Raw genomic sequence first — 26,620 nt, 5'->3', positions numbered from 1 at the left:
CCTGGAGCCATGTGAATCAAAGGTATTTTAAACTGTTTTTCCCCAGCTGTGAATTTGTGTCTGAGAAGTTTGGGCTGAGTGCTCACTGACTCTTTTTCCAGACTCCAGGCAATTATAGACTTTCTCCCCTGTGCAAATTCTTTCATGCCTGATCGGGGTAAGCTCTTATCTTTAGGGCTTGTCCCCTTGTGTGGGATCTTTGATGCTTACCCAGGTGTGAGCTCTCCCTGAAGCTCTTTCCACACTCCAAGCATTAATACGGCTTCTCTGCTGTGTGGGTTCTTTGATGCACAGTCAGGTTTGAGCTCTTTCTGAAGCTGTTTCCACACTCCAAGCATTGATATGGCTTCTCCCCTGTGTGAGTTCTTTGATGTACACTCAGACATGAGCTCTCACTGAAGCTCTTTCCACACTCCAAGCATTTATATAGCTTCTCCCCTGAGTGGGTTCTTTGATGTACACTCAGGTGTGAGCTGATTCTGAAGCTCTTTCCACACTCCAAGCATTGATATGGCTTCTCCCCTGAGTGGGTTCTTTGATGCTTAGCCAGGGATGAACTCTCACTGAAGCTCTTTCCACACTCCAAGCATTGATAAGCCTTCTCTCCTGTGTGGGTTCTTTGATGTACAGTCAGGTTTGAGCTCTTACTGAAGCTCTTTCCACACTCCAAGCATTTATATGGTTTCTCTCCTCTGTGAATTCTTTTATGTTCACTCAGGTGTGAGCTGATACTGAAGCTCTTTCCACACTCCAAGCATTGATATGGCTTCTCTCCTGTGTGGGTTCCTTGATGCACAGTCAGGTTTGAGCTCTTACTGAAGCTCTTTCCACACTCCAAGCATTGATATGGCTTCTCCCCTGAGTGGGTTCTTTGATGCTTAGCCAGTGATGAACTCTCACTGAAGCTCTTTCCATATTGAAAGAAGGTATGTGGTTTCTCTCCTCTGTGGGTTCTTTGATGCACAGTCAGATGTAACCTACTACCGAAGCTCATTCCACACTCCATGCATTTATATGGTTTCTTCTCTATACTGGGTGCTCGACTTCTTTCCTGCCTCCCTGATCCATCCTGTTGTCCACAAGTCACTTCCTCTGAATCAACCATGCTAACTTCTGGTGGCTCCCCACATAGTTCTCCCTCATCCTGAATATCTTCTGTGTTACTTCCTGGAACAGAGAGTGAATTTTGATTAGCAGTTCAGTTGATAGATGTCACTGTAAAGTAGACTCTATCCTTGTGTCCTAATCCCCAGTGGATTCACTGGAAGTGACTCCCAGGTAAGTGTTGTGGCCATGGTCATGGGTTGGAGGTACTTTTGGATCAGAGGAAGATGCTAGTCCAAGGCTGTCACAAAAGAGCTTTATTCTAACTACACGTTCGGCCAGTGCAAGTCCCTGACAGAGGCTCTGAGTCTTGTGTTGGCCAAGCTCCAGCCTGGGTTCTAATCCTTAAAATACAACTTAAGAAGACACAGGCAAGGACAGTGGCCATGCAAGGTGTGTTCCCATCATTAGAGATGAGCTCTCTGGCAGGTGCATGTGGGTGAATACACGTGGGCTGGGGGCTTAGAAGGAGACACATTTTATCGCACTCTTCTCACAAGACTGGGCACGTGCAGCAGCACAGGGCACTCGTTGGAGCCCTGCTTCTCCTGGGAACAGTTCAGTGACAAAGCAAACAGATCCTCGGGCTGAGAAACTCACAGAAGATGACTGACAGGCGCACCAGATGGGTGGTGGTTGCTGGGCCTTGCACCAGCTGCTACAGTAAGGATGTCCAGGACTGCAGCCCTGCTCAGTGGCCGACTCTCAATGAGCTTTGTGGAGAACTAGCCCCAATCACGGCTCCTCAGCCTGTGCAATCTGGCCCTATATTCTGTCTAAGGGGCCTGGGCTACTGCACAGAACCCTTCAGTGGCTGCATGGACACCGGGCAGTGCCTCCAGGTTCTCAGAGACATGATCTCAGCAAAGGGAAGGGAAAGGTGTTGTCCTTTAACTCGAGCAGATTCCTGTTTGTCATCTCTTCCCTACTGGATGCAGCGCTCCCTCTGTCAGCGTGGCTGCACTGGTGCCAATGGTGGCAGACAGCACTGGGGTCAAAGACAGTAGCCGTTTCTGACTAGAGCATCTAGAGAAGGGCCAATGTTATCCACAGTGTCAGGACCGTCAGAGTTTGTTCCCCGAACCAACGGGTTGGACCCACCTGGACCCTCCACAGGTGAGGGGAGCTGTGCTCCCCTTGCCTCCGGAGGGTGTTTTCAGGGGTGGGGAGGCAGCACGCAGCCTTCAGGTCCTCCAAACACCTTCTAAGGCAGAGATTCTCAACCTTTCTTCATCTCATGGCAGACTGAGATGTCCCTGAAATTGTCACGGCACACCATCAGTTTTTGGGATCATGGAAAAGGCACACTATGATACTGCTGGGGGCTCATATCCTCCAATGGCCCTACTAATAAATGACCCTCCTCCAAATTCCTGAGGCACACCTGCAGACCATTCATTGTACACCATGTGCCAAGATGGAAAATCACTGCCGTAAATTTCTGTCTGCTTTCCGTAGAACTGGAAGTGAGTTTCCAGGTTCCCAGAGGCCTCAGAAGGCTTTTCAAAGGCCGAGGAGTCCAGGCACAGGTCCCAAAATCCGTGGATTTGAACAGGTACAGATTTTGGCATCCGTGGGGAATCCCCGCGGATGACACAGGCAGCCCTGTGAGGACATTTCAAATCCATCTGTTGCAATGCTCTCTCGTCCGTCTCAGGTCAAGATGCTGGTTACCACTTCTCAAGACCTTGAGATCTCTGGACCAGGAATGGCCAAGACCGACGGTCACCCATGACTCTTCTTGCCAGCTGCAGGCCACTTCTGCTCTCGGTTTCTCCCCATCCGAAGCCCGACTTCCTCCCCATGAAGGCTGGTTGGACCCCTTTCTGCTCGTCTGGGTCAAGCGTTTTTGCTCCAAGAAGCACTGAGTGAATGGATTCAATGCTCTCGCTTCTTGGCCATGGGTTCTCCTGCCTCAAGTTTGCTTCTGCTTTTGGTTGCACTAATTTAGTTGAGGTGCCTGACTGGTTCATTTGAACGTGATCTTTGATTTATTTATACTGTGTATTTTTAATTGCCTGCTTCCTTTGATACTGAGGCACCTTGGGTTTGCTGCTTGCTATATTTTAATCCACTTGGAGGTGTCTCTCATTGGAGCAAACGCTCTTTCCAGTCTCGTCTGGAGCTGAATCGGAGACTGGTGGGGGGTGGCCACGTCCAACCTCCCACCCCTTCCCATGGCTCCTCTCCTAAGGATCCTTTCATAGGGCACATTCTCCCTTACAAAAGGAGCCAGAAGGACTCAGGAAATCTGGAGGAAAGTTACAGGCCAGAGCATCTGTCACTCAGAACACACCAGCACTTTCAGTCTACAGCGCAGCAAAGATGCGATCGCGGCTTGCAGGTGAGGGGCTGAGAAGGTACTGAGAATGTACAGTACTGAACCTGTACTGAGTGGAATCATCCTAATGCGCACTGAGTTACCCCAAAAGGAAGTGAGTGTCGGGTGTGGTGGAATCTGCACTCACCACAGCACCCTTCTGGTCCCATTCATCCAGCACCCTTTGGGCTGAAGCTTCTGATCCTGTACATAAGCAACTCACCTGAGGATTGATCTTCTTCCTGGAGATCCTGATGTGTGCTAGTTACCCCACGGCATCTGCCAAGCTTTATCCCAGGGCAAAGGGACAAAGCATCCCCAGGAGACCTCTAGCAGCCAAAAAACCCTGCGGAGATTTGGTACTTTCTGGAATCAAGTTATGTTGGAATCTACATCCTGCTTCTCATCTCCCAAGAGGGCATTGGCCAGGCCATGCTCAGCTCTGCAACAGCGAAGTACATCAGGCATCTCCTGGGCACAAGTTCATGCCCCACAAACCCAATTTCTATAGAGCAGGAGTCGCCAAACTTGCGACTGCTGTACGCACTTGGACCAGAGTTTATTATTCTGCTGCAGTGTTTTATGTAGTTTAAGTAGACTGGGGCACAGGGATGCTCTGGGCAGTCGTGCCTGTTGCCTGGTGTGCTGAGCATGCAAGAGGATGTTCGGGCAGATAAGACTGCCCAGAGCGTCCCTGTGCCCCAATCTACTGCGGCTACACGCACTGCCGTGGCAGAATGGTAAGCTCCTCTCACAGGGCAGAAGGCTTTCCCCAAACGCCCACCAGCCGGGGTTTGGAAAGCCCTGCTATAGAGCGAATAATGAAAACGGTAAGATGGAACATTCATGTCTTGGTTTCCTACCCACCATGGAGAAAGTGCATCCTTACCCAGAGAGGCTGCATTATCGTAGTTCTCCAGCAGGACCTCCCAGGACAGAGACTTTTGGCCGGGGTCCAGCAGAGCCCACTCCTCCGCCGTGAAACGCACAGTCACCTCCTCAATGGACACCGGACCCTGGAAGGAGAAATTGCCCACTCCTCACAAATCATGTCTCCATAGCATCCTTTGCCCTGATCTTTTATGCATAGCCTGGAAGGGAAAATGAAGTGGGGGGAACTGGGCATTGATTCCCATGCAGTATATTCAGTAAGATGACACCTGTTGGGTGCCCATTTTTATTCTCCTTTTCTGAGGGGGAAAATGCCAGCCCTACACAGGGCTTTGTGGTATGAGGGAAAATGCAGTGCCCCACATGGAGTGATCTCAGCTACAGCCTCCGTGGCCAAAGATGGGAGGGAGGACAAGTGGCCCATAACTGTGAAGTGATTTAAGTCACATTGGCAGAATGTCTGAATGTCACATAAACCTTGTTGCTTGAGAAAGAAAAACCAGCTACCGGAGCTCTTTTGAAGGAAACCTGGAGCTCTTTGGATCTTCCTGAAGTTGTAGGATAAAGGCAGGTGCAATCATTCCATATTTTTCCAGCCTGGTTATTTCAGTCTGCAGTTCTTTTCTACTGTGTCTTTACTATGCTTTCAGATGGCGAATCTCTGAATTTTATCTTCTTGCCAATAAATTAAGCATTGCTATGGAGATCTTTCTGAATATTTTTAAGTACCTATGATCAATATTTACTTATTGGACAGGGAAGTGGCAGCTAGCTCTCCCCCCCCCCCCAATCCCAGCTTGTATAGTGGGTGGCTGTCAGGGGCCAACAGGTATGAGTGGTCCATACTGGTGTCCCTGCCAACTCATCTGCTTAAGCCATTACTGCCCAGCGTTGCATATATGCAACAGGGATCAAAGGTGTACACCTGTGGGCTGGGGAAAAACTCGTTAAGCAAGTCCTGGTTGCAGATGGCCAGATGTGGACTTTTTTGGAAAGATGGATGCCGCTGCCTCATTAGCAGCCCAAGAGGAGAAAGAGCCTGAGTGTCTCATCAGGATCTGAGGTACCTGGGAAAGCCTGAACCCCGTGATGGAATGTCATGTGGGTGTTCACTTGGTGCTTCTTCCTGATCATGCTAGATCACATGATCCAAACAAGCTCCAGGGTCATGTGGCTACAGGGGAGTGGGCAGAAAGTCTTAGCAGAGGATTGTGGAGCATTTCTAAGGTCAGTGTTGAGTGTGGCTTTGATTCCTACAAGGCTGGGGAGATTCATACACACCCTTCTAAGAACTAAGGTTGAAGAAGAGAAGGAGAAGAACTGACCAGAGATCTCAAGGTTGCTGCTGCTGCTGTGGAAAGGGGGCACCTTCCACAGCTCTTTCCGCAGAAGCAGCAGCCCAGAAAGGAGCTTCCTTCCCTTTCAGGCCGTTTGCAGCTCAGTTTCCCTCCGTGGCCACTGCAGTCTCCAGCAGCATCTCCCCCTCACTGATCTCGCAAGCGGAAATGCTGCAGTGTTGACAGAGGGAGGAAGCGGAGGGAGGCCTGGCTGGCAAGAAACACTGACTTTCGGTTTGTGACCCTGGAGGGAGGGGGGAGGCTTCTGCTCTCCATTAAGTGCCAGAGTCCAGAAAACAGGAGTCCGGAACTGAGGCTCGGCCCCTCCCAGCAGGACCAGGAGGCTCCAGGACAAGTTTGCTGCAGTTTTCTGTCTGGCTCTGCCTCCAGAAGAGGTAAAAAGGAAGGTGTTTGTGCTCAAGAGAGGCAGTCACCCTACCTGATTGCTCGCTTCCTGCTACTTGTTTTGTATGGTATAGTTTGTTTTGACACTGCCCTGCCTCCCCCCCCTCGGAAGCCAAGAATTCTCCCTGCCAAACCTGGGCTCCAGGGATCCCACCCCCTCGAGCTGATCTCCTTTGATTTATGCCAGCCATTTTGCTGGCAGAGGTCCAACAAGAGCAAGGGAGAGGAACGTGTGCAGCCTGGCTGCCACCGCAAGCAGTGAGTGGCTGGGTCCATGTGAAGATGGACCAGGCCCTCCACCAGAGCAAGTTAGGACAAGCAGGGGTGGGAAGGAGGGATGGAAGGCAGCAGCAGGCAGGCCGAACTGGGAGGAGATGGGTTGGAATTGCGCCTTGAGAGTATGCTGTGAAGAAAGGGAATAGAGGGATTTTCTCAATCCCTCGCTACCCTTGAATCATTTGACCTAATTGGCAGTGGCATTCCCAGGGGGGCGGGCACAGCACTATGTTTTGCAGGGGCCTCATTGCACCCTACAGGAGGCCCCTCCCCCTCATGGTCTGAGCCACTCCAGGAGGTGAATGCAATGTACAAGGATCTCCTCGGCATTGATTTCACCTCCCAGAATGGCTCCAACGACAGGGGGAAGGGGCAGCTTGCAAGGTGTGACGAGGTGTCCTGCAAATTATAGGACTGCGCCCCCACTTTGGGAACACTGCTGTTAACTGGTCATCCAATTAAAGTGACTGGCAGGTCACGTGCAGGGCTGGCCCAGTCTTGCAGCCAACTGAAGCTGTAGAATGGGCAGCAAACCAAGGGGGAAACTTTCTGGCCTCCACAGCTTCTCCTCCTCTTTCCGTCCCTGGACTGTAAAAGGAGGAAGGGAAATGTGGAGGGGAGGGGAGTGGTGAGCAAAGACTTTGGTGAGTGAGAGGAGCAGAGGCTGGCGCATGGCTGGGGAAGGGGGACAGCATTTGGCAGGCCATGCCAGGTATCTTGAGGTCATGGGCAGGCCCTGGCATTCAGAGATAGGCTATTTCTAAAACCAGGAGAAGCAACATCCGTGTTTCAGAGGTGGCCTGTCTCTGCAAAGCCAGATGCAGGGAGTGGCATCCTAATGTCTTTTTGGTCCCTGAGGCATCTGGTGGGCCACTGTGAGATGCGGAAACCTGGACTATTTGGGCCTTTGGCCTGATCCAGCAGGGCTCCTCTGCCACCTCTGCCACAGTGCCGGGGGGGGGGGGTGCGATGTCCTTACAGTGCTTCACTGTCAAATGCAGACATGCAAAACTTCTGGTTTCATGAGATTGAATGGCATGAACAAAGCAGTTCCTTTGTCCATGTAAATAAAATAAGTGGTATACTGTCAGCAGACATGGCCATGGTTTTATTTAATTTCTGGAAAATATTTTTGTTTTTCTTTTTGATCACTTAAACACCAAAACACCAAAATGTGGTGTTTTGCGCTTTTATGTTATCAACAAAAACAAACACCTCTAGTTATTCCCAAAAACTGGGCATCACAGTGGAAAATTCACAGATCTTCTGCTATGGGCAGTCTGTGAAACAGTCATTCCCCGGGTGGTATTTCTTCTGTCGCTGACCCACACCCACCTGCTGTCCTTGTACGGGTCTCAGAAGCTGCCTGAATCCATCCCTGGAGTCTTCATCAGCCATGGCCTCAGCCTCACCATCCATGGATGTAGAGGAAGAAGTCAAGTGTCCCATCTGCATGGAGTACCTGACAGACCCGGTGACCCTGGACTGCGGCCACAACTTCTGCAGGGGCTGCATCTTCCAGTACTGTGAGACCTGGGAAGACCTGGGTGAAGAACCTGGGGACTTGGAGTGTCCCCTTTGCAAAGCTAAAATCAAGAGAGGGAATTTCCGACCAAACTGGCAACTGGCAAACATAGCAGAGAAATTTAAATGTCTATCACGCAATCGGGGAAAAGAGCATTTATGTGTGATACACAAGGAAAAACTCCACCTGTTCTGCAAAGAAGATCAGGAGTTGGTCTGTCTGTTTTGTGAGAGATCCCCAGAACATCAGTCACATACGGTCGTGCTTTTGGAAGAGGCTGCCAAGGAATACAAGGTGAGTGAATACAAATCTCCAGGGCCAGGGATGGGTGTAACATGCAGCTTGGTTGGAGAGAAGCCATTGAGGGAAGGCCTTGAGCCCCACAGCAGAAAAAGGGTTTGCCTGCTGCAGGAGATGACATCTTTCTAGAAGGAGTGCTCCTGATGTCAGGGTTGGACACAAGGGAAGGTTGAAGGGCATCTTTTCCCTGCTCCTTCTCAGGAAGGACTAAACACAAACTGAATGGACTTTGGCTGCAATCTCCTTCTACTCATGCAAGATACCACTGTTGGATCCCAAGTCAAGAGACCTGCTTAGAAAGCAGTGAAATGCAAAGAGCAAGCAGATACCTCAACTGCTTTCTCATTCCTATGCAGAGTGCTAATGCACCTTTAGGTAGTAAATCCCATCCCCTCCCTGAAAAAGAATCCAAACAGAAACTTTTCTCTTTGCTTCAGGACCAATTGTGTAGCTGCCTGGAAGATCTAAGGAAGGAGAGGGAGGGAATTCTGGCAAGTAAAGCAGGAACAGAAAAGGAAAGCCACAACCTGCTCGTAAGTGCCCCGGGGTTATGTGAAAATCCCCCTTTTTGTCTTTTAGCTTTTGATTTTCTCTTTCTATACCTGTTTATGCTCTATTATGAACTCTAAAATCATGCAAGCTAAACTGTTCTCCCAGCATACAGGCTACATTTCCAGGACTCTGGTCAAGCCACAAACCCATTGCTAATTTACACAAGCCCTTCCCCCGCCCCATAGTCACACCTTCTGGAAGGAACTCTTGTGTCTTAATCAAATCACCATTTAAGCATCTCCTACAATACTGTATGCAAACCTGAATTGCCTTCCAGGAACTCCCTGTATTTTGGTGTTGAAACTGGGTTTCTGGTTCATTGTATTGTACCTACATCCTGTTGGTTTCCCACACAGTCTGTTAAGTTCCCCTTTCTAGGAAGCCAGTCATGGACCCCCTGATTGACTTTTGCTGATAACTGACACCTACTTCCTGATCCCCATTCAGACTTCAGGGATACTTGTACTTGTGAAAGCATTACTCCAAGCACCCAGCATTTAGTTAAGCAACCAGCAATCCAGCTACCTTCCAGCTCAGCAGGTAGGCGCGATCTCCCAACCCTTGTAAGAGAGGTCTTCCTCTCCCTTTTTTCTCTCCAAGGCCCAACATACTTGTGCTGTGTCAGAGTGTCCTCTCCACAGGACTCTCTCTCCAACTGCTCTACAGGACAGGAAACTATCTTGAGCCTTGAACTCTTTCCCTTCTCTCCCCATCTTTACCCAGCAGCTGAGGTTGGCATAACAGGGGCCTCTAAAATCCTTCCCTATAACCCCCTTCCTTTTGCACCAAATACACTTCACCCTCAACCACCATGAAAGGTATTCAATTATTAGGACCAAGAAACAGACCCCTATCATTTCTCCATGTGCATTTTTTTTACTTTTGTTCTTTTGTAATAAAACCATAACCCTTTATTGAAAGTTATCTTTTTCTCAGTCTCCTCTTTAAGCAAAACGGAATTTCTCTGCATTACGCCATCTTCTTATCCAGCCTGAAATCCTAATTTCCATAATTGTGCATACAATACTCTTGCTGCTGTATTAATCTGTATGACAAGATATTTATTTTGTAAGTCTTTAATTTCTAACATTATATTCAGGAGAAATTTTTCCAGTTTGAATTGTATAACATTAAATAGCTCTTGAAAAAATTTTTTGTATCAATTTCCAGTATATCTTGGCTTTTACCCAAGTCTACCACATATGATAAAAAGTACCCTCAATCTGGTTACATTTCCAACACTTATTTGACATACCTGGGTACATTTTTGCTTTTTTATCTGGGGTCAGATGCATCTGTAAAATATTTTACATAAATTATCTTTAAAAGAAACCACTTTTGTTCATTTCATATTTGAATTCCACATTTGGTTCCAATCATCAATCGAAGGCTTTCAGATCCCTCTTGAAGATATCCTTGTAGCGCAGTTGTGGTCTACCTGTAGGGCGCTTTCCTTGCACATGTTCTCTATAGAGGAGATCCTTTGGGATCCGGCCATCATCCATTCTCACGACATGACCAAGCCAACACAGGCATCTCTGTTTCAGCAGTGTATACATACTGGGATTCCAGCTGGTTCCAGGACTGTGTTGTTTGGAACTTTGTCCTACCAGGTGATACTGAGGATGCATTGGAGGCAGCGCATGTGGAAAGCATTCAGCTTCTTCTCCTGTTGTGTGCGAAGAGTCCATAACTCGCTGCAGTACAGAAGTGTACTCAAGACGCAAGCTCTGTAGACCTGGATCTTGGTATGTTCCGTCAGCTTCTTGTTGGACCATACTCTCTCTGCGAGTCTGGAAAACGTGGTAGCTGCTTTGCCGATGCATCTGTTTAGCTTGGTATTGAGAGAACAGTGGCGGAGATCATTGAGCCAAGGTGACAAAGTCATGGACAAACTCCAGTTCTTTCCCAGTTTGAAGAGACACTTTGCCAACAGACTGAGGCAAAGAGGCAAAGAAGGAAGGCCCATAGCCAGGGAGACAGACCAGGGACACACTACACTTGCTCCCAGTGTGGAAGGGATTGTCACTCCCGAATCGGCCTTTTCAGCCACACTAGACGCTGTTCCAGAACCACCATTCAGAGCGCGATACCAGAGTCTTTTGAGACTGAAGGTTGCCAACCTGTAAACCATCAATCGAAATATTATATCCTTAATTTTTTGTCCATAACACCATTGAGTCACTACCTCATCTTCCATCTTTATCTCAAGAAGAAAATTATACATTTTCTTAATATATTTTCCATCATCAATCAAGAATATTTTATCAAAACTTATATCTTCTTCATAGATGCCTATTTTAAAATCTTTTGGATCGACACTTTCATGGCGCTGTCCACCACCACCCCAAGATCTGATCTGTCACAGACAGCTCAGAACCCATTAACATATATGTGAAGTTTTGATTCTTTGTTCCAATGTGCATGACTTTACATTTACTTACATTGAAATGCATCTGCCATTTTGCTGTCCAGTCTCCCAGTTTGGAGAGATCCTTCTGGAGCTCCTCACAATCTCTTCTGGTCTTCACCACTCGGAAAAGTTTGGTGACATCCACAGACTTGGCCACCTGGCTGCTTAGCCCTGCCTCCAGGTCATTTATGGTTGAAAAGCACTGGTCCCAGGACAGATCCTTGGGGCACTTGGACTTAGTCAAGCCCTTCTTCCTTTGTGGTATGCACTTCCGCAGGGCCTCTAGTACTGTTGTTTTAAGCAGCCTCCATGCACTTTGGAGAGATCAGACTCTTTTTACCTTCCCTTTGAACTTATTTCTAATTAGTCTCCTCATTTGTGGGACGTCTGCCCTTTGGGTTTTTGTATCAGATTTGCTTGCCACTCTTCCCTCTACATGCATGGCAAAACGGATTGCAGCACGGTCACTTTCCCCAATGGCTCAGTAACATTTACATCTCTAATCAGGTCCTGAGTACCACACAACATTAAATCCAGAGTCACCTGCCCTCTGGTGGGCTCCATGAGTAGCTGCTCTAAAGCACAGTCATTCAGCATGTCAAGAAATCTGGTCTTCCTTTCATGACCAAAGTACCAATTGACCCAGTCGATGTGAGGATAATTAAAAAACCCCATGATTACAACCCTGTCCCTCCTTGACACCTCCCTGATTTGTTTCCTCATTTCAAGGTCTCCTTCAGGTTTCTGGTCTGGACTATAGCATACCCCCAGCGTGCTATCACTCCTTGCTCCTGGTAATTTAACCCACAGAGATTCTGTGTTGGAGTCTGACCCACCTTTCAATCTCTACTTTTCTGGATTCTGTTCCTTCTTTAACATAAATGGCACCCCACCTCCAACAAGCCCCTCCCTGTCCCTCCTATAGAGTTTATAGCCTGGGGTTGCAGTATCCCATTGGTTCTCTCCATTCTAGCAGGTTTTTGTTATGCGGACCATATCAATGTTTTCCCTGGTCACCAAACATTCCAGTGCTCCCATCTTTGCTCAGAGACTTTGGGCATTAGCATAAAAGCCCTCTACAAAATGGGCTGCTTATTAGCTCCTCTATCCCTGCAGCCTCTCATTGTGCCGAACTGTCTATCAGATCCCATCATGCTTCCATTCCCAATTCCTACTCCTACTGTCACTACCTTTTTGTTCTCTAACCCCCCTATCCTCATCCCATAGTGATGAGGAGTTTCAAACCGGATGCCCCTCAGCTCCTGTCAGTTTAAAAGCTCATGGGTCAGTTTAAAAGCTCTTTGGCCAGCTTTTTAACTTTACGTGCCAGCAGTCTGGTTCCATTCTGGTTCAAGTTAAGCCCGTCCCTCTTGTACAGGCCCTGATTGTCCAAAAATGTTCCCCAGTGCCTAAGAAATCTAACCCCCCCTCTTTGCACCACTGTCTCATCCACGCACTGAGATCCCTTATCTCGGCCTGCCTAGCTGGCCCTGCATGTAGAACAGGCAGCACTTCCGAAGACTGGACAAATTTCTGGAGGAGAAGTTCATTACGGGTTACAAGTCATGGTAGGTATGTGCAAGCTCTTGGTTTTATAGGTAGGCTGCCTCTGATTGCCAGATGCAGGGGAGGGCACCGGGGTGTGCTCCCTGGGGCATTTGGTGGGCCACTGTGAGATACAGAAAGTTGGGTTAAAGATGCAATGGTGCGTTGGGCAAAAATTTCTGGATATAATATAATGATGGATGATTGGAATCAAATTTGGAATACAAATATTAAGATAACTAAAGCAGTGTCTTTCAAAGAAAATTTACATAAAATGTTTTATAGATGGTATTTAACGCCAGAGAAATTAGCAAAAATGTACTCTGGGTTATCAAATAAGTGTTGGAAATGTAATGAGGTAGAAGGAACTTTTTATCATATGTGGTGGACATGCGAAAAAGCAAAGAAATACTGGAAAATGATACATAAAGTTTTGCAAGAGATATTGCATTGTGTATTACCATTCAAACCAGAAATATTCCTCCTAAATGTGACATCAGAAATTAAAGACCAGTCTAAGAAACACCTTATTGTACATACTGTTACAGCGGCAAGAATATTGTTTGCACAAAAATGGAAATCTATAGATGTGCCAACTAAAGAAAATTTAATAGACAAAATTTATGAAGTAGCAGAAATGGAAGTTCTAACAGAAAGAATGAAAGAGAGATTTAGATAGAGTAAGAAAATATTGGAAGTTTTTTTTACAATTGAGTAGACAAATTTAGTTAAACAATATTGAGTGTTTCGCTAAAGTCAATTTTTTATATTGATAAATATCATAGCCTTTGTACGGATGATTATTGTGTTTTTTTTCATTAACTGAATGATGTATGTTGGAATCTAGGGTCAAACCCTTATGTGTAACCTGTGTTGTAACTACCCTAAGTAAAACCTATTTCCTTTCCTGTATATGTAATAAATAAATAAATAAATAAATAAATAAATAAAATATTTAAAAAAAAGAGAGAGAGATACAGAAAGTTGGACTAGATGGGCCTTTGGCCTGATCCAGCAGGGCTCTTCTTATGTTCTTAACACTACCTTTGGGGTCCTGGCTTTAAGCTTCGTACACAATAGCCTAAATATTCCTGACATTTCTCTCCTTTCCTCTTTACAACTGCTGGTTGCAGGGACAAATAGAAGAAAAGAAGACAACGACAGAGGCTGTTTTCAACCAACTACACCAGTTTCTGGAAAAACAAAAGACGTTTCTCCTCTCGCAGTTGGAAGAGCTGGAGAAGCAAATTGCAACCAGAAGAGAGGAGCACATGGCCAAACTGGTGGAGGAACTGTCCTCCCTTGAAGGTCTCATCCAGCAGATGGAGGAGAAATGCCAGCAGCCAGCAAGTGAGCTCCTGCAGGTGAGAGGGGGTAGAAATAGCCCAGTTTTCCTTCGCTGGGGAAGAAACTGCTCTGTGCTTCCTTGGCCTACACAAGCATGAAGGACTCAGTATGTCGTGCTGATGAAGAGCCTAATCTGGAGATATGCATGCCGGCTTACCTCCAGCATGCGCTGTCGCAAATGTGCCATAAGGCACACTTGCAGGGCTTAGCACCAGCCGAGCACCAGAGCTAGCCCAGCACAAACCAGAGCTGGGCTTGCACTGTTGGAAAGCTGCTGCTCTGCCGCTTGGCGATCGTCTGAACCCCAGGGCAGTGGAGATGTAGGTGGGGGAGTGGGGGGAGTGGTGAGGTGGCGTCTCAGGGCAGGGGAAGGTGGGTAGAGGGGTGGGGAGATTTTGTGCTGGGGGAGGGAGCCGGGTGGGGGGAAGGCAGGGCCTGTGGAACTCAGCTCCACCAGATCCTGAACTCCTTGTCGGGCTGCCTGGTCTGAGACGGAACTCTTTGATTCTGCAGAAGCTCCAGAGCTCCATTGTGGGGCCACTTTCCTTACCTGGGGAGAGGGAACAAACATCCCCTTCCCTGGAGGAGCCACCAGAAGCTGCCCTGTGGTGCTCAGAATGCCGTACCAGCTGTTTTCAGCACCGCGTCAGTCTCGCACCCCAGGCAGCTCAGGATTGGGCTGAAAGACCTCTTAGGTACATGCACACTCAAGAGAAACAAGTCAGTTCATTTTATTTCAGTGTGGCCTGCAGGTTCCAAAGATCCTGGAATCTGTTCTCATGGCTACTTCCTGACAACTGCTTTCCCTCCAGCTCTGCTCAGTTCTGCTGCTCTCAAGCCCCACTACCTAATGGGCTTCTGTGGTGCTCCAGTGGAGCCTCACCCACTGCCCAGGGTCTGTGCAGAGAAAGAGAGACCCGGGCCATCTGGAACGCATATGCTGGAGGCCTGATCATGGAGGGGAATCCCTGCCTGGGCATTCCCGAATCTCACCCTAAAGAAGACAAGAATGAATGGGAAGCATGGGCCTGAGTGACTGCCCTGGATTGCTGGTCAGCAAAGGATTTATGGGGGGGGGGGTCCTATCTCAAGCTGAGCAAGGGAGAGGGACACGAAAGGGGAGCAGTGTCATCTCCACACTAAGGCAAAAGGTGTCCTGGGTCTCTCTTCCTTCTCATACTTGGTTTCAACAATAGCAGGGGAAGCTCAAACAGAGCCCTCCCCTCGGTGGTGTGTGTGCCACTCCCCCCAAGCCTGGCGTCTGGGGTATTTGACCCCCTTGCTCCCTGAAGATATGCCTCTGCCTCCCCTTCTATCTTATACTGATTGAGACCCCAGGTTGTGGACAGAGGTCAAGTCCATTAGCTGGGTCTGACAATAGATCAGAAGGTGTGACACAGAATTGATGGATCAGGACAAGCAAAAGAAAACTTTTCTTTACCCAGCTTGTGATTATTCTGTGGAGCTGCACCTCAGTCCTTGAGTGGAGTGTGGAAGATGGATCACTACCAACTGGACAGTGGCGAACCAGAGAGCATATCTGTGCAGGGTGTGAAAAGTCTGACTTGCTTGTGGCAGGCGCTGAGATCTTTTTCTTTTTTTTCCCCAGGATATTAGGAGGACCTTGCAGAGGTACGTGGATCCCACTCATTTCCCTTCTTGTCACCTGATGCTGGGAGTGGTCTGTGTGGAACATGGCTCTCTCATGGCTCTTGGGGAGAGAATGCAGGACTCCCCACCCTCCAGTGCTCCACTCAGGGCCTCTCTTTACAACATTCCATCTGCACATCCATCAGGGCAGCCAGACATCCGTCCCCTTCCCTCAGCTACAAAGGCGCCTGCTGTACCTGTTGTATTTTAGATCCATTTACACCAAGAACATAAGAAGAGCCCCACTGGATCAGGCCAAAGGCCCATCTAGTCCAACTTCCTGTATCTCACAGTGGCCCACCAAATGCCCCAGGGAGCACACAAGACAACAGACACAACCTGTGGCCTGGTGCCCTCCCCTGCATCTGGCAATCAGAGGCAGCCTGCCTCTAAAACCAAGAGCTTGCACATACCTACTATGACTTGTAACCGGTAATGAACTTCTCCTCCAGAAATCTGTCCAATCCCCTCTTAAAGGCATCCAGGCAAGAAGCCAGAACTACTTCTTGTGGCAAGGAGTTCCACAAACTAATTACACGCTGGGTAAAGAAATATTTTCTTCTGTCTGTCCGAACTCTCCCAACACTCAACTTTTGTGGATGTCCCCTGGTTCTGGTGTTATGCGAGAGGGAAAAGAGAGTCTCTCTATCCACTCTGTCCACCCCCTGCATGATTTTGTATGTCTCAATCATGCGCCTCAGGCACCTCTTTTCAAGACTGAAGAGTCCCAAATGCTGTAGCCTTTCCTCATAGGGAAGGTGTCCCAGTCCAGTAATCATTTTGGTTGCTCTCTTTTGCACCTTTTCCATTTCCACTATATCCTTTTTCAGGTGTGGCTATGAGAACTGGACACAATACTCCAGGTGTGGCCTAACCATCGATTTGTACAACGGCATTACAATATTAGCCATCTTATTATCAGTGCCTTTCCTAATGATCCCAAGCATGGAATTAGCCCTCTTCGCTGCCACCGAACATTGCGTCAACACTTTCATCGAGCTCTCCACCAGCACCCCAAGATCTCTCTCCTGATCTGTCACAGATAGCTCACAACCCATTAGCCTATATGTAGAGTTTTGATTCTTTGCCCCAATGTGTATGACTTTACACTTACATAGAAACACATCTGCCATTATGCTGCCCAGTCTCCCAGTTTGGAGAGATCCTTCTGGAGCTCTTCACAATCTCTTCTAGTCTTCACCCCTTGGAAAAGTTTGGTGACATCCACAAACTTGGCCACCTTGCTGCTTATCCCTGCCTCCAGGTCATTTATGAACAGGTTGAAAAGCATGGGTCCAGGACAGATCCTTGGGGCACACCATTTTTCACCTCTTTCCATTGTGAAAACTGCCCATTGACACCCACTCTCTGCTTCCTGGACCTCAACCAGTTCCTAATCCAGGATAGGACCTGCCTTCTAATTCCCTGGCTGTGGAGTTTTCTCAGCAGTCTTTGGTGAGGGATCGTGTCGAACACCTTCTGAAAGTCCAGATATATAATGTCCATGGGTTCTCCTGCATCCACATGCCTGTTGAACTTTTCAAAGAATTCTAAAAGGTTTGAGAGGCAAGACTTACCCTTACAGAAGCTGGGCTGATTCTCCCTCAAAAGGCTTGTTTGTCTCTGTGTTTTAAAATGTTGTCTTTGATGAGGCATACCACCATCTTACCTGGAACAGATATTAGGCTGACCGATCTATACTTTCCCGGGTCCCCCCTCCTTCCCTTTTTAAAGATCGGCGTGACATTTGCTGTCCTCCAATCTTATGGCACCGTGGCTGTTTCAAGGGACAAGTTGCATATTTTAGTCAAGAGATCAGCATCTTCATTCTTCAGTTCCTTAATAACTCTTGGGTGGATGCCATCAGGGTGACTTATTGATCTTTAATTTGTCAATTAGGTCTGAAACATCTTCTTTTATAACCTCTGCCCGACTTAATTCCTTGGTCAGGAGGGGCCATTCAGGCGGTGGTATCTGCCCCAGGTCTTCTGCCATAAAGACAGATGCAAAGAACTCATTTAATTTTTCAGCCATTTCTAAGTCTCCTTTTACCTCCCCTTTCCCTCCCTCCCCATCCAGGGGGCAAACTGCTTCTCTGGTGGGTTTCCTGCTTCAAACCAGTATTTGAAGAAGCTTTTATTATTCCCCTTAATGTTGCTGGCCATGTGTTCCTCATAGTCTCTCTTGGCCATCCATATCACCTTCTTACATTTCTTTTGCCACAGTTTATGTTCTTTTTTATTCTCCTCATTAGGGCAAGACTTCCATTTACAGAAGGAAGCTTCCTTGTCCTTTACAGCCTCTCTATCTTGACTTGTTAGCCGTGCGGACACCCTCCTGGACTTAGTGGAGCCCTTCTTCCTTTGCGGTATACACTTCTGCTGGGCGTCTATTACTGTTGTTTTAAACAGCTTCCATGCACTCTGGAGAGATTGGATCCTCTTTACCTTCCCTTTCAACTTCTTCCTAATCAGCATCCTCATTTGAGGGAAGTCCGCCCTTTGGAAGTCAAGGGTTTTTGTGTCAGATTTGTTTGGCACTTTTCCCCGACAGTCATGGTTAAACTAATTGCAGCATGGTCATTGTTCCCCAACGGCTCAGTAACGTTTACATCTCTAACCAGGTCCTGTGTACCGCACAATATTAAATCCAGAGTCGCCTGTCCTCTGGTGGGCTCCATGACTAGTTTCTCTAAACCACAGTCACTTAGCATGTCATGAAAACTGGTCTCTCTTTCATGACCAGAGCACAAATTGACCCAGTCGATGTGAGGATAATTGAAGTGTCCCATGATTCTGTCCCTGTCCCTGTCCCTGTCCCTCCTCGACACCTCCCTGATCTGTTTCCTCATTTCTTTCTTCTTCTTCTTTTTTTTAATTTGACTAAAAATATGGGTACAGGAAGAACCAAATATGCATAGGTTAAAGGTAGTACACAGGGAAAAACATTGGGAAAACACAGAACTGTAGTGAATACCATTTTAAATCACTATAAACAAAAAAAAAAAACATTAATTATTACTTTCCTCTATTCTATAATGAGAATATCAATTTAACAAAAATTTTAATCTATTCTATAATTATCGTGAACCTTAATGTATATACTTTCATCTATTTACTTTACTTTCGTCTGTTTTGATTTTACTTAAATAACTCATAATCATTTGTCTATCTATCTGTAAAACAGATTCCATAATTGCTGTATTATTTCTATCTCACCATCTTTCAATCTTTCAGTTAAGACATCCATTTCAATAATTTCTTGATCCACATATCTATAGTGGGAATTTCTGAGCTCTTCCACATCTCAGCATAAATTAATCTTGCTGCAATAATTGTGTACAACAGAATATGACTTGTATCATTATTACAGCTTTCAGGAAAAATGTTCAATATCTCTGGTTTGAAGGGTATAACACATTTAAAAATAGTTTGAATATTCATATGTACTTTCCTCCAGAATTCTTTTCCCTTAAAACAGAGCCACCACATGTGATAAAGAGATCCCTTTGCCTCCTTACAATTCCAGCATTTATTGCATGTCCCAGGATACATTTTTGCCAACCTGTCTGGAGGTAGGTACCATCGATTAAAGATTTTATAGATATTTTCTTTCATTGTTGTTGCTTTGATTATCTTCAAATTTCTTTTCCAGATCTGTTCCCAATTGCTCATTGTTATATTATGTCCAATATTCTTTGCCCACAGGATCTTTTACTGACTCATCTTCATGTTTAACAAATATTGGTACATCTTCTTAATATAGTGTTCCTCATTTGATAAGAATATTTTATCAAATTATTTTCTTCTCCTCCACGTCGTCGTTTTACTCCAGTCAGGAATTCCAGTTGCATGGAGTGTGAGATCAGATATTTTCCTCCTCCACATTAGGTATGAGAAGAAGGAAGCATTTGGGAATCCTGTGACTTTTCCTCCTGAGTTGACCTGCAGAATCAGGGAATTCTTTGATGTAAAACCCCTTTTGAAGGGTGTCATGGAACAATTCCCAGGTAATCTGACTAAACAATTCCCAGGTAATCGGGGAATTCTTTGATGTAAAACCCCTTTTGAAGGGTGTCATAGAACAATTCCCAGGTAATCAAGAATGATGTACAAGGATGCATATGATGGGCAGGTTTTGATAGGACTTCCCATGGTGCAAGGGCTGAGAGAAAGGTGGGGAGAGCTCAGCAAGGTTCAAAAACAGATATTTTTTTTGCAGTGTTATTAGTAGAACAACTATGTTTGCCTGAATGTCACCCAGTGAGCAGCAGGGACTGAGCAGAGGACTGCCTCCCCCTAACCAGGGAGACAGAGGCCCCTGGGAAAGATAGAGGCAAAGGGGGGACCCAGAGGGAATGCAAGCCTGAAAATAAGTTAGCTCAAGTCCCAGCACAGCAAACTTCCCTGCACCTGCGCCCAGTTCAGAGAGCACCTGAGCATCCGATGTTATGCATGTCCAGTCAGAAGCAAGTCCCACCAGTTGTGTAGCTAAGGGGGTGCAGGGGGTAGCAGTTGCACCGGGCATCTAGTTTTAGGGGGGCAACAAGCTGAGCTTGATACTAGTGGCCAAGCTTGATACGTACAAATAATACCACCGTGTTATATATCATAGGAAAGGTAATTTAATGCAGAATGCAATGAAACAAACCTCATTGGACTATCTGTATTCTATCAAAAGTTATGGCCAATTAACCAGAAAATGAAAACACAATAGCCTTACGGAACAGAAAGTAGATTTTCTTAACTCAAAACTGACCTATGAGACTGATTGTTCTGAGAGGCAATGAGACGTTATATGATACAACATGGAACCAAGAAGGTGTTCGTATGAGTCTGCTCTCATTTCCATGTATCATAATTCAGTTACCTGCTAACTAGGTAAAGAGGCACTTTTTCAAGTGGAGCATCTCTTATATTGAGCAGGGGGAGAATTACTGTCCCTCTTCAGCCCAGCACAGCGTCTCTAACCAATAAGGGGCACACTTTCAATTTACTTAATTAAATTTTATTTTGTCATGGGGAGGGGGCTACAAAATCTTTTTTGACCCCAGGTAGTAGATAGATGCATTAGCTATGCCACTGTCTGAGGGGTGGTGGCAGAGCAAGTGGGTGGCAGAGCTTCTGCGGGGAGGAGGCAGGTTTTCCCCCATGTTCACTTCTTAAAAAACCTGGGTGTGACGTCACTTCCGGTTGTGACATCACTTCTGGGGCATCATTTTGAGCTTGGCACAGGGCTACAAGATCATTAGCTATGCCACCGAGTCCCGCCATAGTCAATGAGACCTACTCAAATAGGACTGCAGCCCAAACCCAAGCACATCTATCTGAAGCCAGCCCCACCATAGTCCATGGGGCCTACTGCCAGGCAATGTGGATAGGACTGCAGCCTGAGCTCAAAGCAATGCAACTCAGCTCAGAACCAGCCCCACCATAGTCTGTGGGGCTCACTCCCAGGCAATTGTGGACTGAATTCCAGCTCAACAGACACTCTCATGAGAATTAAAAGCCCCATAAGATCCCCAGTCAGCAGCCAGACCCAAAAGCGACAAGGAGCACAGCCCAGGAAGGAAGGGACTCGGGGCGCATCCCCGCTCACCTGTCCATCCAGCAAACGGGCCACACTCAGGCCCCGAAGGGACTGCTTCACCCCCTCCCTCCCAATCGCAGAGGGCAAGTCACGGCCCCCTCAGTCTGCTCCTCCACGTCGCCCAGCAACAGCCAGGCAGCCAGTCAGCTGCCCATCACCTCCCGCCTCTGCCCCACACCTTATTGTGGGGAGCAGGACAACTGACTGCGGTCTGCTCACAAATCCACAGCCCTTCCTGTCGCTGTGGCTCCTGATGACTCTCCTGATTCTGCTTCTCTCTCCTCCTCCCCCTTCACTCCTACAGAGAATGTGACTCTGGATCCAGACACGGCTCATCCTTGGCTCGTCCTGTCTGAGGATCACAAAAGTGTGAGATGGGGACACAAACGTCAAGATCTGCCCAACAATCCTGAGAGATTTGACAGACTTGCTTTTGTGCTGGGCCATGAGGGCTTCACAGCAGGGAGACACTTCTGGAAGGTCACTGTGGGAGGGGAGGGAGACTGGGCTGTGGGGGTGGCCAGAAAGTCTGTGAGGAGAAAGGGCGAGTTTAGTATTAGTCCTGAGAAAGGGGTCTGGGCTGTGGGCAGCTGGGCAGGTCAGTACAGAGTTCTTAATCCCCCCAAATACCCTCCTCTGTCCCTGAGCCAGAAGCTGACGAGGATCCGAGTGACTCTGGACTGTGCTTGGGGACAGGTGGCCTTTTCCAATGCTGACACAGGAGTCCACCTCTACACTCACTCAGGAGCCTCCTTCTGCGGAGAGACCCTCCTCCCCTTCTTTCTGGTGTCTAGTGAAGCCCACCTGAGGCTCTCTCCCTGAGGCAGTTGCAGCATCTTCCTGGCAAGCTCTGCTGGCTTTGCTCTCCAGATCACCCTTATTTTACCACAGCTGCTCTCCTACATAGATACTTCAAGACCCGGCAGCTGCCTGCCTGCCTGCCTGCCTGCCTGCGGAGTCACATGCTGGCAAACCATCTCCCTGCAAGCTGATCAATGTGGAAAGGGAAACAGCTACTTGCGTTCACATTTACTCACAAGTAGACCATGTTTAATGGCTGCTTGCTGTGTTGCTGTGACTTTTTCCCCCTGCACTTTAAAACCAGTTTACTTCCACAGAAATTCAATGCTGTGTTCAATTCTGTTGGTCAAAGTTGTTATGTTCTCAATGGCAGAAACACAAATCAGTGTGTAGATTAAAAATTAAGGGCCCAATCCTATGCATACCTATTCAGAGGTAACTCCCATTAGAGTCAATGGGGCTTACTCCCAGGAAAGTGTGGATAGGATTGGGATGTCCAGTATAGTTGTTCATACAAGTAGCCTGCAAATCTTAAATGGATCTTGTAAATTTAATCCCAATCTGTAAATTTAATCCCCTTTGACAGCCGAAGCTGAGTGAAGCAGGGCTGTGTTCTTGCGCCAACCTTGTTGGGGATTTTCTTCGCTGTCCTGCTGAAGCAGGCCTTTGGAACTGCAACAGAAGGCATCTATCTCCGGACCAGAACAGACGGAAAGCTCTTCAACCTCTCCAGACTGAGAGCAAAGTCCAAAGTCCAGCTGAAATGTCTGCGTGACTTCCTCTTTGCCGACGATGCAGCTGTCACTACCCACTCTGCCAAAGATCTCCAGCAGCTCATGGATCATTTTAGCAAGGCCTGCCAAGATTTTGGACTGACAATCAGCCTGAAGAAAACACAGGTCATGGTTCAGGATGTGGACTCACCTCCCTGCATTACAATCTTTGCGCATGAACTGGAGGCTGTCCTTGACTTTGTGTACCTTGGCTCAACGATCTCCGACACGCTTTCTCTCGATACTGAGCTAAACAAACACATTGGTAAGGCAGCTACCATGTTTTCCAGACTCACAAAGAGAGTCTTGTCCAAGCAAGCGCAGACAGGACTACTGGTTGGACCCAAAGCCAAGCATCTCCACTCAGAAGCAAGTCAGTAGGGCTCACTTCCAGGCAACCATGCGCACCTGCCGGGAACCACACTCAGACAGGGCGTGCTGGCTGGGAGGAGGCTACAGTCCCACTACAGCCCAACTGGCTGTAGGATGCCGTGAGGGTCCACACACCCCTCACTGCCAGCCAAGCTACAAAGCCAGCTGCCTGTAGTCTCCCGCCTCTTCTTCTCTCTCCTCCTGCTCCAGCCTCCGAAGCAAAGGTGACTCTGGATCCAGACACGGCTCATCCTGAACTCATCCTGTCTGAGGATGGCAAGAGTGTGCGATGGGGACACCAACACCAAGATCTGCCTGACAGTCCGGAGAGATTTGACTATTGGGATTTTGTGCTGGGCCGTGAGGGATTCACTGCAGGCAAACACTTCTGGGAGGTCACTGTGGGAGGGGAGGGAGGGTGGGCTGTGGGGGTTGCCAGGCAGTCTGTGAGGAGAAAGGGCTGGTTTCTTCTTAATCCTCAGGAAGGGGTCTGGGCTGTGGGGAAGTGGGGAGGTCAGTACAGAGCTTTTAGTGCCCCTGATTACACTCCTCTGTCCCTGAGCCAGGAACTCAAGAGGATCCAAGTGACTCTTGACTGTGCTGGGGGGCAGGTGGCCTTTTCGGAGGCTGACACAGGTGTCCACCTCTACACTTACTCAGGAGCCTCATTCTGCGGAGAGACCCTCCTCCCCATCTTGCAGGTGTCTGCTGAAGCCCATCTGAGGCTCTCTCCCTGACAGACTGCGCATTCGTCCAGACATGTCCTCTTTCTCAGCTTCTTGTCCTCCGAAATGTCCTCAGTTTCAGGCTTCTTTTCCCTTGAGAGCTCAGCCCCTCCCACAGGCAGCCTCCTCCAATGCGCTCAGGCTCCTAATAACCCAGTTTAGGGCCAATCATAGCGATCCCCTGATAGTCGCAGGACATGAAGGTGCCTGCTGAGCTCCACGTGCTCTCTGGTGCGCTCCGTCTTTTCCTGGGAGCTGTGTGGTGGCAAACATGCCCAGTGCAGGGTCCTGGAGCTGCTCCTGCTGAGCTCTGGTCTGGCATTAGCTGGGGAGAGTTAAAGCCCTTTTTGCAATGTCTCTTTCATGCGCAGGAGGGAAGAGGGCTTGGGGCTTCTGGCAGGGGTGGGGGGAGAGACTGAGGGGCTCCTTGGAAGTTATGACATCCGGTCACCCTGCCCTTGTCCACAGCACATGGAGCACATGGTGGGGTTTTTGCCTTTCAGATACATTATTAAAATTAATGGCTGCTGCTTGGGAGACCCTTTTTCTGGTGGGAGAAGGCATGAGAAGTATTTGAGCTAAAGAGAACCAAGAACTTCAGTGTGGAAAAGGTTCTAAGCAGGGGTGGATTGGGGGGGCATTGGTGCATGCCCCCCCAACTGTCCTGTCATAAGGGAAGGGCACCCACCCAGATGGAGAGCAAAATTGGGTGCCGGGGTACACCCACTGGACAGGCACCAATGAGATTGGCTGGAATGGGAGCCCAGGTCTACCCACCCAGCAAATAGCCACAGAGCTCAATATAAGCTCAGTCAGGAATCCAGGTCTACCCAACCAAGTAGACCAGTGCTCCACGTCCAGGCAGAAGCCCAGGTCTAGCTGCTCAGCAAATAGCCGCAGAGGCTAGAAGCGCAATAAGGAGCCCAGGTCTACCTGGCTGGTTGACCTGGGCTCTGAAGGCACTGTTCATGCCCCGCCCCCCAAATACAGACACTGGATCCACCCTGGTTCTAAGGAGATTCAGCTCTCAGAAAGAGAGGAGAATCCAGCTCTACTAGGCACATTCAATAAATTCAAATCTTCTGTACTTTGCTTAATATTGTAAAAATTAATAAAATTAATATTGTAAAAACTAATGTTCTAATGGCGTTACTATATTGGAATTGCATATCTTTCCTCTTGCTTTTATGTGAAGTATATAAATAGAACTGACTGTAAGTGAGCTACCACCCTCTGTGCCCTTTACATACTTAGTCTTGGGTGAGGAGAAAGAGGAGAGTTCCTCTGACCCAGTTGCAACAGGGCTGGGAGTGGGTGGGCAGGGAGGGTGCCTGACGAGAGCACAGGGGAGTTTTCTGATTCAGGCTGCCGAGTGTGGTACGGGAGACTGGCTGGATGCTGCTCCTGCCTCTTGCTTCAACAAGCCCTTGTAGTCTTTCCATCCGTTCTGTTTTCTGCAGCTGCCTCTGCTCTTCTATTTTCCAAATGAGAGAAATCTCTGCCAAGAGGCTAAGCACAAAGTTTTGTGTGGGGCTGGGGGGCAGGGAATGCGCAGCATTTTAGTTTCAGATTTATGAAAATGCTGCTTTGAAACAGTGTTTTGTACCTATCATCAAAGGAGGTGTGATGGGGAGGCAGAGGGCGGTGAGAGGGCGGGGGGAGGTGTGCCGGGGGGGAGTGGGGAGGGAAGGAGGTGGGACTGGTGGAGCATCGCTCCACCGGATCCAACACCTTCATGTATGGCTCACCGCCCAACACAAACACTCTTACTTCACCGCCAACCTTAAATTTATTTGAGTTTGGTAGTATATCTTAAGAATATCCCATACCTTATTTTCTGCACACTCACACACAGACATAGACACAACACACACACATTTACATATGGCCATAATAGGGCCCCCGCACCCTTCCGGGGCTGACGTGCCATATATAATCTTGGGGAACACAAGCCAGAGATTCATCACATCTTCCTCCACCCCAGAGGAATCCAGCAGTGCCTTGCAAGGCCTGCAGTTGGGAACTGGCCAGTGAGATGCCCCCCAAGCCTCTTCCCTCCTGGTTGCATTCAGGCCCACTTTGCCAGTTGTTCACACCTATGGACTGCAAAAGCTTTGCAGTCTCGACTGGCTCTGAAGGCGAGGCGAAGGGGCATTTCACACCATCAGCCAGGTGCCTGAAGAAACATACTGCCCCTCCACCCTCCCCCCCCCTTGCAGGAACACCCTGCAGGAGGTGGAACATTTTCTATTCTTGGCTATAAAAGTCTTTGAGGAGTCTTGAGCAAATCCTCACTTCCCAGCCTCGCCTACCCTGCAGTCTTGTTGTGAGGCTAACAATTAACTACGCTCCCTCAGTAGGGCCACTGGGGATGGGAGCTCCCAGCCAGCAGTCCAGTGCTCCCTCCTTGGTTCTGCTTGGAGGAAAGGCAGGCCAGAAAACAAGCCACAGAAGCCAGTCATTCCTATTGTGGAAGAAAGAACGCGCTGATATGGGGAGAACACACTGCATATGCTCAGAGATACTCTTCTTCTTCCCCCAAAGGCTTGCAGTCTTAGCTGGGGCATGTTCTGGCTCCAGGGCATCTCTGCTGTTTGGGAAGGTGGTTGCTGCTGAGAGCTGCAGGGGGCCAATGCAGCCTGGAGCAGAGAGGCCTGATGGAGAATAAGCAAGGAATCCTCTGGCCAGTGTTTGA

At 48.1% G+C, this 26,620-nt stretch overlaps 3 protein-coding genes across 5 annotated transcripts; 2 read left to right on the top strand and 1 right to left on the bottom strand.

Annotated features, from left to right (window-relative positions):
* Positions 1–142: 142 nt before the first annotated feature.
* Positions 143–7,731, bottom strand: LOC136639108 (zinc finger protein 436-like). The gene is given in 3 exon segments (XM_066613129.1): positions 143–1,167; positions 4,314–4,440; positions 7,669–7,731. Coding segments are annotated over 3 exon segments (1,215 nt in total).
* Positions 5,508–23,408, top strand: LOC136641380 (tripartite motif-containing protein 10-like). 3 transcript variants are annotated; one of them, XM_066617129.1, is made up of 8 exons: positions 5,842–6,047; positions 7,693–8,152; positions 8,596–8,691; positions 13,802–14,032; positions 15,625–15,647; positions 19,556–19,674; positions 21,559–21,734; positions 22,642–23,408. In XM_066617129.1, the coding sequence occupies exons 2-8, from the start codon at positions 7,730–7,732 to the stop codon at positions 22,828–22,830; spliced, it is 1,257 nt and encodes a 418-aa protein (XP_066473226.1). In that variant the 5' UTR covers positions 5,842–6,047; positions 7,693–7,729; the 3' UTR covers positions 22,831–23,408. The 3 variants fall into 3 exon arrangements, with proteins under 3 accessions (XP_066473225.1, XP_066473226.1, XP_066473224.1); XM_066617128.1 differs by lacking the exon at positions 5,842–6,047 and adding an exon at positions 5,508–5,542 and having other exon boundaries at positions 21,559–22,734; XM_066617127.1 differs by having other exon boundaries at positions 21,559–22,734.
* LOC136639107 (butyrophilin subfamily 1 member A1-like) lies at positions 23,108–25,003 on the top strand. The gene is made up of 2 exons (XM_066613128.1): positions 23,108–23,164; positions 23,314–25,003. Exons 1-2 carry the CDS (start codon positions 23,108–23,110, stop codon positions 23,935–23,937), a joined length of 681 nt encoding a protein of 226 aa, XP_066469225.1. The 3' UTR covers positions 23,938–25,003.
* The last annotated feature ends 1,617 nt before the right edge of the window (positions 25,004–26,620 follow it).

This window comes from Tiliqua scincoides, chromosome 2, assembly GCF_035046505.1.
Source record: "Tiliqua scincoides isolate rTilSci1 chromosome 2, rTilSci1.hap2, whole genome shotgun sequence".
In the NCBI taxonomy this organism is placed as follows: Eukaryota; Metazoa; Chordata; class Lepidosauria; order Squamata; family Scincidae; genus Tiliqua; species Tiliqua scincoides.
This window is presented reverse-complemented; position numbering and strand designations above follow the sequence as displayed.

Bases quoted from the DNA above. Each gene is read 5' to 3' on its own strand.
- LOC136641380 (XM_066617128.1), top strand. From the start codon at position 7,730: ATGGCCTCAGCCTCACCATCCATGGATGTAGAGGAAGAAGTCAAGTGT. The intron at 8,692-13,801 runs GTAAGTGCCCCG...TGCTGGTTGCAG, and splicing joins AGGAAAGCCACAACCTGCTC to GGACAAATAGAAGAAAAGAA. The intron at 15,648-19,555 runs GTACGTGGATCC...CCTCCACATTAG, and splicing joins ATTAGGAGGACCTTGCAGAG to GTATGAGAAGAAGGAAGCAT.
- LOC136639107 (XM_066613128.1), top strand. From the start codon at position 23,108: ATGTTTTCCAGACTCACAAAGAGAGTCTTGTCCAAGCAAGCGCAGACA. The intron at 23,165-23,313 runs GTTGGACCCAAA...AACTGGCTGTAG, and splicing joins AAGCGCAGACAGGACTACTG to GATGCCGTGAGGGTCCACAC.